Raw genomic sequence first — 15,628 nt, 5'->3', positions numbered from 1 at the left:
GGGCCAGCTGGCTTGCTGAGAATTGTGAATGACCATTCCCTGCCTGCAGCACAGCCCTTCACTCTTGAATAACAAAGGGAAGTGTTTCACTACTATCTATGGATTCAACAGGGGCAACTGTTACTATCAGAGAGAGTCTTTCCCAACGCAGGTTCAGGCCACTGTCCCTGTCGCCCATGACTCGGAAGGGGGAAGCGCAGAAGACAGGATGTCCTCTACCTCCCACACCCAGCGCTACCCATCATTTAGCTACAAGTCCCTTCCTTCTGCTGGCCGCCGTCTACATCCAGGGAGAAGAATTCACGGGAAGGTGTACACGCAACTCCAAAGAACTGATAGCTCTTTGGGAATGCCAGAGGAGATCTGGAAAGCAGAGGAGGCAGGCTGCGAGCTGAGTGCCCTGTGCAGCGCCCGGTGAGACACCCTGACGCAAATGCTCAGCAGGAAGCAGGCTATCCAGGGTGAATGCACAGAGAAGGTGGGCCTGCAGGTAAGGACTGGAGAGTCACCATCATTCCGGGCGCGCTGGAGGCATGGGCGCTGACCCGGGGTGAGTCAGCAGAATGAGCAAGGGGTTGGTGGAGAGCAGCTCCCTGGCCTGTGCTGTGTTCTGTCATGCTGTATTCTTTATCATAGCATGCAAGTATGCCATGACACATATTAGTAACAATCAAAGCAGCAATGATGTGTATTATTGATTAGATAATAATCAGAGCAATTTATATATAAGCTCGAATCTTCATAACAACAAGGTACTTCTTCAGTGGTCTTATTTTACAGAAGAGACTAAGCAAAGAGGAAAGTGACTCATTTGGTGTCGGGCTATCAGTATGGGGTGGGCCTGGCACTAGGTTCCAGGTATGCTCTAATTCTGGACCTGAGCTCCGACACTGTACTGCATACTACCTTTAAAACTGTGGGGTTTTCCATTGAGGAACAGTGTTTTTTTTTTTGTTTTTTTTTTTTTTTTTTTCCATACTATTGTTGAACTCTTCTACTTAGCGTAGGGATAACTTTACAATCATTAAGTAAACTGAAAATAGATCACTGTAAAAATTAAGAGTGGGAATGGGAGAGCGAGGAGAAGGAAGGGTTGGGGTGTGGGCAGGAGGGAGGGTAGGGTGGGAAGTTATCACTGTGTTCCTAAATCTGTATATATGAAACACATGAAACGTGTACAACTTAAATAAAAAAAATTTTTTAAATAAAATTGTGGGGTCTTTTTATTCCGAGAAAATATTTTGAAAGATGGCAGAGGAAGTGTATGTATGGATCATGGCTTATACTTCTGTCTGGTCAATATAGCTAAAGGCAAATGCAAAATAGCAAAGATATTAGTAAGTAAATATATACATTGGTAAACTAATAAATATCCATAAACTTATTTTGAATAACACAGGTTAATCACTTTCAAGTGATTCAGTGATAACTATGCCAATGATAACTCCTTAGCCATGAAATGTTTTTTTTTTAACTTTGAAATTTTGCTGTTTTTCTTTTTGATTAACATGAAATACTTCTATATTTTAATACGGGTGCATTGCAGTATTATGCATACAAAATAAACTCATCAAATTGGGAAAGTAATACTTCCATCTTTTCCTTTTCTTTATGTTTGGAGTCTACCAGCTCCTCTCTTCCAGTTCTTGATACAGAAAAATTATAATATAGAAATTATGCTAGTTTTGGTAAAATATTCCATCCAACTACTCCCCAGATTTAGAAAAAGATGATCTATAAAATGGCATAAAATTATTTTGCTCCATTCTTCCCTCGTTAATAGTGTGAGATAAAAAATTAAGAACCTATAAAAGATACATTTTGAATAATGAACCAAGAGCAAGCTTTGCAAGAACTCTTATTCACGGCAAAACCACACTGCCACATGCAGCGTTTTTCCAGCTAATAGTCCTAAGTGTGTCTCCGCTGATGAATGAGGCTTTATTTTTTTAAATCGGTATCATCATTAATAGATCAATAACACGCAAACTCAGAAGCCTCTTTCTCAGAGACACATGAAAGCTTCCAGTGGTCTGAGGATTAGATTTCAATCACTTTCTTTGGAAGGCTACTTAATTATTAAAAGCAAGAAACAACTACCTCCCACCACCTCTACATAGAAGGTATTTAGAGGGGGAAAAAAATGACCCATGATCATTCTTGGTACAAATTCCTTCCTCGACTACTCTTACATTTCATGTGAGAATTATGATGTGAATCCCTTTTCACACCTAAACACATTTTATCGCCACAGAGCAAAAGAAATAGCCAAGTATAGTTTGGTGGAAATTAGAGATTAAAAAAACAATCTAAATAAAATATTTAAAATGTGCACAGCTCAAGCCGGACAAAGACCTGCTGGATTTCTTCTTAATGAATGGTGGGTGGGGACTCCTGGGGTTACTCTGCAGCAGACGCCCCCCCCCCCCTTTTTTTTTTAAGAAAACAAACTACTGCAGTGCTTTTCTCCAAAAACAGAGATTCACAATCTGCTTCTCCTTTTAAAAGTCTACCTGTACTCCTAGTCAAAGACAGACAATGCATTGCGTGAGAACAACCTAGTTCATTCCTGTGTGAGAAACCTTATGCCCATGTAACATGGAGCTCAGCTCCCAGTGTCAGATTTACTGTGTTTAGCAAAAATTGTACCGATATTTACGCCCCCTTAACTTCAAGTGCTGCACACAAAGAAGCTGATGTGAACACGAAGGCTCATTACTGAAAAGGAAAATGATTTTAGTGCCTTGGTCTCATATATGCCCGCATACTGTGGTCAATTTAACATCCATTTAAAAACAAACAACATCACAAGAACTTAATGGTGCCACAGAGGATGAAGAAGAAGATGACGGCCTGAATGCATTATACAATTCTTTCTGTTTCAACTGTTTCCCAAGATTTGGAGTTCTGAATTTTCATAGTGCCACTTGAAGCGCCCAAGCTAGCTGCTTTGCAATGTTGTAAATCAAAGAATTTACTGGGCTACTGGTAGCCTGCCAAAAACAGAGCAGTAAGGCAGGCCAAACACATGTCTGCAGTTACAGCTTCAGCTGTGTACAGTCAACTGCTAAATCCCTGGGTTAGGCTCTATTTGTTTTACTATGAAGGTAGTTTTTGTAGCAGTAAGTCTAGTATAATTCAGAGAGGTGATTTCTACATTAAAAAGTCAGGACGCTCCCTAAACACACCATTTAGTCCTGCACTACTAACCTTATTTAGCCAAATCGGGACGTGGATTCCTTCCTTAGAGCTCACCATTGGATTACTTCACCATGGGCCAGGCGCCATTAACTCTCCCAGTCTCCTGTGGTATAAGCCAGTTGATAGGAGGATGGCTTGCGCTGAAAGCCAGCAGGCTTACCAGCATCAGGCTCACAGGTGGGGTGCATCTTCCACAGACAGCTCCCAGGAAGGTCTGCCACCCGTGGGCAGAGGCTAGGGTGTCTGCTGCCGTTAAGCGAAAACCACGCGGCTCCTTCTGCAGAGGAAACCGATGCCATGGAGGCCTCACATCCCTGAACACAGCATGTGTCCCTGGGACACTGGATCTCACTGAGAGAAATTCCAAGACCTAGAAATCTTAAAGTTCACAAGGTATAATATAGCTCTACACAGTTCAGTGGCAGAGATGGAATCTGGCACATGGATTCAGCAAATTGGCTAAACTATAGCCCTCTTCATAACGACACGCAAAGGGATATTAACCACTGGGACTTTCTCTCTAGTCCTAAGAACATCTATGTAGGATAAGTGCCACAGAAGTTTCTGGAAGTGACCCAGGCATGTGAACACATGTCTGAATTTGCTGCCAAGAACGCATTCACCCACCACTTAAATTCTCTTAAACTCACAATTTTCTTTTAAATATTTTATTGAGAGGAAGAGCTACAGAGAAGGAGAGACAAAGAGAAAGGTCTTCCATCTGCTAGTTCACTCCCCAAATGGCCGCCAACAGCCAGAGCTGGGCTGATCTGAAACCAGGAGCTTTTTCCAGGTCTCCCACGTGGGTGCAGGGGCCATAGCTCTTGGGCCATCTTCTACTGCTTTCCCAGGCCATCAGCAGGGAGCTGGATTGGAAGAGCAGCAGCCAGGACACGAACTGGCACCCACATGGGGTGCTGGCGCCGCAGGTAGAGGCTTACCCTACTATGCCAAAGCGCTGGCCTCTAAACTCACAATTTCTAAAAAAACACCCAGCCTTGTGGAGAAAGACTTTGTGCCGGTAAGCCTTCACCTACACTAATGATAATTCATGTTTTAAGGCTCGCAACTGACCTTGAGGGCATCAGTTGAAATATTAAGCATTTCTACATAATAGAGAGGGGGCAAAAAAAAAAAAAAAAAAAAAAAAAGGACTTACATGATTACTAAGAGGGAGGAAAAAGTGGGAAAACTGAAATTGAACATGCTCACTGAAGCAAGAAAAGCATTCAAAGATACGAAGACCCTACCAAAGTGTAGAAAGAGGCAGTGCAAACAATGTTCTTAACTTGAAGAGAACCGACCCAGACTGGAGGGGGAGGGAGTTGCCAGACAAATCAGAGCCTGATGACAAAGAGGATATGGCAGTCTGCACCTGGGGAGAGGGGTCCGAGTTCTGACTGTCTGACTGGGGATGTACAGGATCAGTCCTCTGCACCATCCCCCACCTCCCTGCCCCCGCTGTCTTGGGAGCTTAGTCCTCTCCCTTTTCCCTGTTGGTGACAAGCTGTTCGTAAATACATTGATTTTTTTTTTTATACAATTAAAACGAATAGCTGTGAATGTCTGGCACGGTGGTTAAGCCACTCTTGGGACAGCCACATCCTATACTAGAGTGCCTGGGTTCAAGTCCCAACTCCAGCTTCAACTCCAGCTTCCCTCTGGTGGACACTCTGGGAGGCAGCAGGTTCAAGTACTTGGGTCTCTGCCACTCACATGGGACTCCTAGATTGAGTTCCAGGATTCTGGGCATTTGGGGAGTGAACCAGCAGATGCGAGATCTGCCTCTTAAATAAAATACATCAATTTTTTAAAAATTAAAAACGCATTCTTTGAAAGATGTATTTAATTTATTTGAAAGACAGAGTTATAGAGAGAGGTAGAGATAGAGAGAGAGGTCTTCCACCTGCTGGTTCACTCTCCAAATGGCTGCAACAGCCAGAGCTGTGCTGATCCAAAGCCAGGAGCTTCTTCCGGGTCTCTCATGTACGTGCAGTGACCCAACGACTTGGGCCATCTTCTACTTTCTGCTTTCTCAGGCCATAGCAGAGATCTCGCTGGATCAGAAGTGGAGCAGCCTGGACTCAAACTGGCGTCCATATGGGATGCCGGCAAGGCAGGTGGCGGCTTTAACCCACTGCACCACAGCGCCGGCCGCAATATATGTTTTTATCACAGAGAACATCCTTATAACCTTTACTTATATTTCCCAATTATTAACATTTGCCAAATTGCTTTACCTTCGCGTTCTCTCTCCTCTATTTTTTCTTTCTGAACCATGTAAAAATCAGTTGCAGACATTATGACACTTCAGCAAAGTGTTTCTTAGGAATAAGAGTGTTCTTCACAGCCGTAATACCATTATCATAATGTCATCTATATTTAAATTGCCCTAATTGTCCTCAAAATATCTTTATAATGTTTGCTTTTCTGACTAGGAATTTAATGAAGATTTGCTCCTGGCTTTGATGTGGCCCAGCCCTGGTCATTGTAGCCATTTGGAGAGTGAACCAGCAGATGGAAGGTCTCTCTGTCTGTATCTTTCTCTCTGTAACTCTGCCTCTCAAATAAATAAATAAATGCATCCTAAAAAAAAAAAGTGAAGATTCACACATTATGTTTGGCTTTTAAAGACACTCTCCAGTGGTCATTCCCTAAGGAGGATGGGATCACCAGAGGAAATAAGGAGATAAGGGGACTAAAACACTGCTTTGTGGGTAAGGAAGGTTCCTGCATGGTAGGAGGCAGGAGTTTAGGTGTAATGGTGGCAATCTCTTTTTGACCTGAGTTACTCATGCAACTCAGTTCTCATGCAACTCAGTTTTCCATCTCTCATTTCTTCTTCCCTCCCATGTTCTCTTTCACTTTTTGAAACATTCTGCAGGTTATAGCATGAGTAAAAGCTAATTATAGTAACAGACTATGAGGCACTAGACACAAGGACTTTGTGTCTGTTTTTCTCCTTTTAAATTTCATAAGGACAAAAAGAGAAACAAAATGTACACAGTCCCTTTGCCTACAGTCCCTTTGCCTCCCAGTCTCCTCATTTGTAAAAATGGGAAAATCAATAGTGCCCAATTAAAGCCCTCAGAACAATGCCTGGCACACACAAAGCCTTCTAAGTATTAGCTCTTGCTGTTGTTTTTGTCATTATTATGAGACACAGCAATCTACTGATAATTTTAGATTATTTCTTAACTACAACCAATGCCTATTGAAAGAAAAAAATAAATCACCCAAACTGGTTTAACTGGTTTCTAGAGTCCCAGCTGGGACAAAGACCAGCCAATTAAAACAAACGGGTGTGGCTTGAAGGGTAAAGTCGAGAAAAAAAGGAAGGAAGGGACTGGTCAGGAGGCAGGAGCAGGTACAGCCACTGTCTGGGGCACCACACTCTATGAAGTTCCCGCCTGGGGACCTGTGAGTCTGCTTTGCAGCCCTCCCTGGGTTTTATGAGTCTTTGTCAAGGTTAATGTCAAGCTTTAGGGGGAAAAAAAAAACAGTTCCAGGGAGAACATGATTCTTACAAATACGGAGAGAACCAGATCTAAACATACAGATTCGCAAAGTACCGATCCACGAGTGACACCGCTCACGGCCTGTGAGGGCATGCACGACACACAGCCATAACCCAGGTCGTCCCCTGGTCTGTTCCACGTAACTGACCTTCTCCAAGGGTCCTCTGCAGCAAGTCATGTTTGGCCTGGAGCTTTGTGATGAGATTGCTGCCTTCCAAATATTCTCTGAGTTTCTGCGAAAAGCAAGAGGAATTTTTAATTCGTAAAAAATCATTCAATGTCAGGGGACTTCTCGTAGGAGATCCGAAATGCAGCCGCTTTCATGTTCCACATCCCCTCCTAAGGGAGGACTTCTACAAACTAATCCCGAGCGGGATGTGACTTGTCTGCTGCTCCAAAGTCCTGCAGCATCAGCCACGGCTTGGGAGCCTGAGGGAGGGCCAGGGGAAGGGAACACTGCCGTGTTCTTAGGATTGTATCTACAAAACACATCGACTCTGTTCAAAACTAATTAAATTGTTTCTTAAATTTTTTTTCTTACAAAGATGCAGAATCTTAGGTCTCTTCCTCTCCAGACCTACTGATATCAGAATCTGTTTTAGTAATCTGTTTTAGTAAGCTCTCCTGGGGACACCTGTGGCCATCAAAGTTTAAAAACTTTGTGCAGAGCAGTCCTCTGATTTCTAAACTCTCACCCAGACTCATGGAATCAGGAACACTGAGAGTAGACCGGAGTCAGTAGTTCAATAAAGAACCCCAGGTGACTCTGATGCAATGATACAGGCAGCACTGGGTATCCGTGGATACCGCTTGACAGCGGAGGTGCATGCATTGGCCTAGTGGCTAAGCTACCAGGTGGGACTCCTTTAGCCCATGCTGGAGTGCCTGGGTTCAATTCCTGGTTCCCACTACTGGCTCTATCTTCCTGCTAGTGTAGATGCTGGGAGGCAGCCTTCATGGCTCAAGTAATTGAGTTCCTGGCTCCCAGCTTTGGCCTAGCCCAGCCCCTGCCATCAGCAGGCACTTAGAATAAACCAGAACATGGGAGCTTCCCCACATGCACTTTCTCTCTCTCTCCCTGAACAATAACAAAAACAACAAAAAATTAAAAAGAGTGGCAGGTGTGCGGCACAGCTGGTTAAACCACCACTTGGGATACCTGCTTTCCACACTGGAATGCTGGTTTAAGACCCAGCTACTCTGCTTCTGACCAGCTTCCTGCTAAAGCAACCTGGGAAGCAGCAGAGAACAACTCAAGTGCATGGGTCCCTGCCACCCACGGGGGAGACCCGACTGGAGTCCTGGACTCCTGGCTTCAGCCTGTCCTAGCCCTGGTTATTGCAGGCATTTGGGGGAGTACAGATATCTCTATGGCTCACTCGCTCGCTCGCTCTCTCTCTAGTTCTGGCTTTCCAGTGAATATAAACAAACAAACAAATACATAAGCAGTGACGTGGGGAGCAGTGGGCGCACCATGAAGTAGAACTGCTCGGTTTCCTGCTGGTTAGCTCTTCTCTTGGCGATGCTGGGCTTACTCAGGTAGGTTTCAGAGACAGTAGACTTCACCGACTCTGTGGAGCGACTGTGCTGGAAGCATTCAGAAACATCGTAGTCCTCGATGGTGACCATGTCTTGTATCGTCTGCAAGGTGGCTTCAGTCGTTTTCTTAACCTGGGAACAGAAATATATTTCTCATGTTCCTTATTTCATGAATTCCTAAAACAGTCATCTACTCTGTCAGGAGGAGAGTAGGACAGAGGCCCTGCCCCCAGGGAGTTGGGAGTCTGTTCAGGGAGCCAGAGAGACAGGTAAACTCGACCCCATATCACCAACTTAAGGGGAACATTTCTGCAGAATTATCCTAAGGAGGATACAACTTTATGTTTGAATCCTTGTAAATCTCCCACATCACCGGGCACAGAATATGCAGATCAATGAATTATCACAAAGTGAATAAACACACCTATGGCAACACCACTCACATCAAGAAACAGTCCATTCCACACAATCCTATGCCTCTCCCAAGCACTGCACACACTCTGACACCCCGAAGGTACACACTACCCTAATTTCTTACATCATGCATTCGTTTTTACCATTTTTGTTCTTTACATCAATGTTATCCTAGAGCATATATGATTTTTGTCTTTGCTTCTTTTGCACAACTTTAGTGAGACCCATTCATTTCTGAGTATATTTCATTTCTGAATATTCATTCTAAGAACATATCATAATTCATCCATTTATTGATTGATTTTTTTTGACAGGCAGAGTTACACAGTGAGAGAGAAAGACAGAGACAGAGAGAAAGGGCTTCCTTCTGTTGGTTCACCCCCCAGATGGCTGCTACAGCCGGTGCATTGTGCCGATCCGAAGCCAGGAGCCAGGTGCTTCCTCCTGGTCTCCCATGGGGTGCAGGGCCCAAGCACTTGGGCCATCCTCCACTGTACTCCCAGGCCACAGCAGAGAGCTGGACTGGAAGAGGAGCAACTGGGACAGTATCTGGCGCCCCAACCGGGACTAGAACCCGGGGTGCCGGCGCTGCAGGCAGAGGATTAGCCTAGTGAGCTGCGGCGCTGGCTGCTGACTTTTTTTTAAAGTGTTAAGCTATCATGAATAATATTGCTATGAGCACAATTTTGTTGGTTCACACACACGAGAACTGTTGCTCATGGGGTATGCCAAATCATTTTCCAACATGACTGTTGTAATTTACATTCCCACTAAAAGAGCAGAATTCTTGTTACTCCACATTCTCACCCATAGTTGTTTTTATCAGTCTTTTAAACCATCATGTTTAAGAGTGGTGTCTGGTATGGCTTTAATATGCATGTGTCTGATGTACGAAATTGAACACACTAGTCTATGTTTGTTTATTTTTCTTTATTTGAAAGGCAAAGAGATACAGAGAGATCTAGTTCACTCTCCAAAATCTCACAAGCACGACTGGGCCAAGCCGAAGCCAAGAGCTGGGAACTCAGTCCAGTTCTCCCATGTGGGTGGCAGGGAACCAACTTGAGCCATCATCTGTGCCTCCTAGGGTGCACCTTAGCAGAAAGCTGGAACTGGAAGCAGAGCTGGAACTCAAATCCCTATCAGAGGGCTGGCGCCACGGCTCACGTGGTTAATCCTCCACCTGTGGTGCCAGCATCCCATATGGGCACCAGGTTCTAGTCCTGGTTGTTCCTCTTCCAGTCCAGCTCTCTGCTGTGGCCCGGGAGTGCAGTGGAGGATGGCCCAAGTGCTTGGGCCCTGCACCCCATGGGAGACCAGGAGGAAGCAGCTGGCTCCTGGCTTCGGATTGGCACAGTGCCGGCCGTGGTGGCCATTTGGGGAGTGAACCAATGGAAGGAAGACCTTTCTCTCTCTCTCTCTCACTGTCTATAACTCTACCTGTTAAATAATTAAAAAAAAAAATCCCTATCGGAATGTGGCATTGGAGCATCTTAATTGCCATGTCAAAGGCCGTCCCATATTATCCTCTTTAAAGCAATCTGGACCTCCTGCCTTAGGAATAATTACTTCAAATAGCTTATTCAGTCTTCTCCTGGGTTATGAGTCTCTTTTCTTTTTAAAACAGATGTGCAAAGAGTTGTATGCCAGCAAACAGGGAAATCTATCAGAAATGGATAGATTCCTGGACACATGCAACCTACCTAAATTGAACCAGGAAGACATCGAAAACCTAAACAGACCCATAACTGAGACAGAAATTGAAACAGTAATAAAGGCCCTCCCAACAAAGAAAAGCCCAGGACCAGATGGATTCACTGCTGAATTCTACCAGACATTTAAAGAAGAACTAACTCCAATTCTTCTCAAACTATTCAGAACAATCAAAAAAGAGGGAATCCTTCCAAATTCTTTCTATGAAGCCAGCATCACCTTAATCCCTAAGCTGGAAAATGAGGCAGCATTGAAAGAAAATGACAGACCAATATCCCTGATGAACATAGACACAAAAATCCTCAATAAAATTCTGGCCAATAGAATGCAAGAACACATCAGAAAGATCATCCACCCAGATCAAGTGGGATTTATCCCTGGTATGCAGGGATGGTTCAATGTGCACAAAACAATCAATGTGATACACCACATTAACAGACTGCAGAAGAAAAACCATATGATTACCTCAATAGATGCAGAGAAAGCATTCGATAAAATACAACACCCTTTCATGATGAAAACTCTAAGCAAACTGGGTATGGAAGGAACATTCCTCAATACAATCAAAGCAATTTATGAAAAACCCACAGCCAACATCCTATTGAATGGGGAAAAGTTGGAAGCATTTCCACTGAGATCTGGTACCAGACAGGGATGCCCACTTTCACCACTGCTATTTAACATAGTTCTGGAAGTTTTAGCCAGAGCCATCAGGCAAGAAAAAGAAATTAAAGGGATACGAATTGGGAAGGAAGAAGTCAAAATATCCCTCTTTGCAGATGATATGATTCTTTCCTTAGGGGATCCAAAGAACTCTCCTAAGAGACTATTGGAACTCATAGAAGAGTTTGGCAAAGTAGCAGGATATAAAATCAGTGCACAAAAATCAACAGCCTTTGTATACACAGGCAAGCCACGGCTTAGAAAGAACTGCTAAGATTAATTCCATTCACAATAGCCACAAAAACAATCAAATACCTTGGAATAAACTTAACCAAGGATGTTAAAGATCTCTATGATGATAATTACAAAATCTTAAAGAAATAGAAGAGGATACCAAAAAATGGAAAACTCTTCCATGCTCATGGATTGGAAGAATCAACATCATCAAAATGTCCATTCTCCCAAAAGCAATTTATACATTCAATGTGATACCAATCAAAATACCAAAGACATTCTTCTCAGATCTAGAAAAATGATGCTGAAATTCATATGGAGATGCAGGAGACCTTGAATAGCTAAAGCAATCTTGTACAACAAAAACAAAGCTGGGGGCATCACAATACCAGATTTCAGGACATACTACAGGGCAGTTGTAATCAAAACAGCATGGTACTGGTAAAGAAACAGATGGATAGACCAATGGAACAGAATTGAAACACCAGAAATCAACCCAAACATCTACAGCCAACTTATATTTGATCAAGGATCTAAAACCAATTCCTGGAGCAAGGACAGTCTATTCAACAAATGGTGCTGGAAAACTGGATTTCCACATGCAGAAGCATGAAGCAAGACCACTACCTTTCACCTTACACAAAAACCCACTCAACATGGATTAAAGAACTAAATATGACCCAACACCATGAAATTATTAGAGAAATCAGAGAAACCCTGCAAAATATTGGCACCGGCAAAGACTTCTTAGAAAAGACCCCGGAAGCATAGGCAGTCAAAGCCAAAATTAACTATTGGGACTGCATCAAATTGAGAAGTTTCTGTACTTCAAAAGAAACAGTCAGGAAAGTGAAGAGGCAACCGACAGAATGGGAAAAAATATTTGCAAACTATGCTACAGATAAAGGATTAATAAACAGAATCTACAAAGAGATCAAGAAACTCCACAACAACAAATCAAACAACCCATTTAAGAGATGGGCCAAGGACCTCAATAGACATTTTTCAAAAGAGGAAATCCAAATGGCCAACAGGCACATGAAAAAATGTTCAGGATCACTAGCAATCAGGGAAATGCAAATCAAAACCACAATGAGGTTTCACCTCACTCCAGTTAGAATGGCTTACATTCAGAAATCTACCAACAACAGATGCTGGTGAGGATGTGGGGAAAAAGGGACACTAACCCACTGTTGGTGGGAATGCAAACTGCTAAGGCCATTATGGAAGTCAGTCTGGAGATTCCTCAGAAAACTGAATATAGCCCTACCACATAACCCAGCCATCCCACTCCTTGGAATTTACCGAAAGGAAATTAAATTGGCAAACAAAAAAGCTGTCTGCACCTTAATGTGTATTGCAGCACAATTCACAATAGCTACGACCTGGAATCAACCTAAATGCCCATCAACAGAAGACTGGATAAAGAAATTATGGGACATGTACTCTATAGAATACTATACAGCAGTCAAAAACAATGAAACCCGGTCATTTGCAACAAAATGGAGGAATCTGGAAAACATCACGCTGAGTGAAATAAGCCAGTCCGAAAGGGACAAATATCATATGTTCTCCTTGATCGGTGATAACTAACCGAGCACCAAGGGGGAAACTTGTTGAAGTGAAATGGACACTATGAGAAACAGTGACTTGGTCAGCCCTTGCCCAGACTGTTGATGAACAACTTAATACTTTATCCCTTTTAGTATTTTTTTCTTCTACTTAATACTATTGGTTGAACTTTGTAATCAACATGCAATTATTCTTAAGTGTTTAAATTTAACTGAAAAGTGATCTCTGTTAAATATAAGAGTGGGAATAAAAGAGGGAGGAGATGAGATGTTCAATCTGGGACATGCTCAAGCTGACTTGCCCCAAATGGTAGAGTTAGAAACGTGCCAGGGGATTCCAATACAATCCCATCAAGGTGGCATGTACCAATGCCATCTCACTAGTCCAAGTGATCAGTTTCAGTTCACAATTGATCATAATGAAAGGACTAAGAGTCAAAGGGATCACATAAAAAAGACTAGTGTTTGCTAATAACATCTGATAGAATTAAGAAGGAGAGAATGATCCAACATGGGAAGCAGGATACACAGCAGACTCATAGAATGGCAGATGTCCTAAATAGCACTCTTGCCTCAGAATCAGCCCTTCAGGCATTCAGATATGGCTGAAGAGCCCATGAGAGTATTTTAGGCATGGAAAGCCAAGATACTCTGGAAAAAAAAAAAAAGAGGACCTAAATGAAAGATCTCTGCGATTGAGATCTCAGTGGTAAGAACGGGCCATCAAAGAAGGAGGTACCTTTCTCTGAAGGGAGGAGAGAACTTCCACTTTGACTAGAACCTTGTCTAAAAAAGATTCGAGTCGGTGAACTCAAAAGGCTTCCATAGCCTTGGCAACTCATGACAAGAGCCTAGGGAGATTACCGACACCATAAAGAAAAGTGTCAATTGTTAAGTCAACAACAGGAGTCACTGTGCACTTACTCCTCATGTAGGATCTCTGTCCTTAATGTGCTGTACATTGTGAAGTAATGCCATAACTAGTACTGAAACAGTATTTTACACTTTGTGTTTCAATGTGGGTGCAAACTGTTGAAATCTTAATATTTACTAAATTTTTTAAAAATTTTTTATTTATTTATTTTTTTTTGACAGGCAGAGACAGTGAGAGAGAGAGACAGTGAGCCGTTGGTTCACCCTCCAATGGCTGCCGCGGCCGGCGTGCTGTGGCCGGTGCACTGTGCTGATCCGATGGCAGGAGCCAGGTACTTATCCTGGTCTCCCATGGGGTGCAGGGCCCAAGTACTTGGCCATCCTCCACTGCACTCCCTGGCCACAGTAGAGAGCTGGCCTGGAAGAGGGGCAACCGGGACAGAATCCGGTGCCCTGACCGGGACTAGAACCCGGTGTGCCGGCGCCGCAAGGCGGAGGATTAGCCTACTGAGCCGTGGCGCCGGCTAATATATACTAAATCTTTCTTCTGTATATAAAGATAATTGAAAATGAATCTTGATGTGAATGGAATGGGAGAGGGAGCAGGAGATGGGAGGGTTGCGGGTGGGAGGGAAGTTATGGGGGGGGCGGAAAGCCATTGTAATCCATCAGCTATACTTTGGAAATTTATATTTACTAAATAGAAGTTAAAGAAAATGGATGTGTAGATATGGGTATGAGTCTTCCTTTAGTTATATGTGTTGCAAGTATCTTTCCACTTTGTGCTGTGTGTTCTCAGTACTTCCTTTTGTTCAGCCTCATGGTCTCCTTCAATGTTAGTGTTTTTCATGCCCTGCTTAAGAAATTTTCTCCTATATGATGGCTATGAAGATATGGTTTCATACTATATTCTGGGACTTTATTTATCAAAGGTCATATTCCACCTTTGCTTATCAAACTCTGATGTAAATTAACGGCTTCATCGTACTTCCACACAATGTAAACTATACAGCAAAAAGGATATTTGTCCCTCCTGCTTTATATGCTGTTTCTGTAATGTTTAATAGACTATATATTTTCATATGTGACACTGGTTATTGTTTGATGAAGGGGGTCTTCAAAAGTTCATGGAAAATGCCTACTTTGAAAATGCTGCCAGTGCCGTGGCTCACTAGGCTAATCCTCCACCTTGCGGCGCTGGCACACTAGGTTCTAGTCCTGGTTGGGGCACCGGATTCTGTCCCAGTTGCCCCTCTTCCAGGCCAGCTCTCTGCTGTGGCCCGGGGGTGCAGTGGAGGATGGCCCAAGTGCTTGGGCCCTGCACCTCATGGGAGACCAGGATAAGTACCTGGCTCCTGCCATCGGATCAGCGCGGTGCGCTGGCTGCAGCACACTGGCCGCAGTGCGCCGGCCGTGGCGGCCATTGGAGGGTGAACCAAGGGCAAAAGGAAGACCTTTCTCTCTGTCTCTCTCTCTCATCACTGTCCACTCTGTCAAAAAATTAAAAAATTTCAAAAAAAGCTACACATGGATTTCATTATGTTTTGCACCAAAATAAACTTCTTTGAATTGTCTTTTCTGCAAACTTTTTGAAGCAACTTCATATATAGTCACTACTCATTTAACTTGATCTGTTCATCACATCCTTTGATCTTTATTCCTTACATTTTAAGAGCACCCTTTAGAAGTTCTTTTAGTTAAGAGTTTAGCTTTGTTGCCTTGGAGATTTCTTTTATTTCACCCTCCTTAAGACAGTTTTCCTAGTTGGCGGTTGACTTTCATTCTGTACGTGGAAGCTGTCACTGGACATTCTTGTGGCTTCATGATCCTATTGGGTGCAAAGTCTGCTGTCTGCTGTGACTTTGCCTGAAACCTTCTTTTTTTTTGCCAACTGCTTTTCAT

The 15,628-nt window shown here is 43.3% G+C and overlaps 1 protein-coding gene across 2 annotated transcripts in view; it reads right to left on the bottom strand.

Annotated features, from left to right (window-relative positions):
• Window positions 1-15,628, bottom strand: part of SRGAP1 (SLIT-ROBO Rho GTPase activating protein 1) — a 318,942-nt gene that overhangs the window by 57,658 nt on the left and 245,656 nt on the right. For both annotated transcript variants that reach the window (XM_002711308.6, XM_017341950.4), the window contains exons 9-10: window positions 8,193-8,390; window positions 6,868-6,952 (exon numbers count right to left, since the gene is read on the bottom strand). In XM_002711308.6, the coding sequence (XP_002711354.1) occupies window positions 6,868-6,952; window positions 8,193-8,390 (283 nt within the window). The remainder of the gene's footprint in view (window positions 1-6,867; window positions 6,953-8,192; window positions 8,391-15,628) is intronic.

The sequence above is a fragment of the Oryctolagus cuniculus genome, chromosome 11 (genome assembly GCF_051225735.1).
Source record: "Oryctolagus cuniculus isolate XC-2025 breed Fujian yellow rabbit chromosome 11, ASM5122573v1, whole genome shotgun sequence".
NCBI classification, from domain to species: Eukaryota; Metazoa; Chordata; class Mammalia; order Lagomorpha; family Leporidae; genus Oryctolagus; species Oryctolagus cuniculus.
Note: the sequence above shows the minus strand (reverse complement) of the source record. Positions and strands in the feature narration are given on the sequence as shown.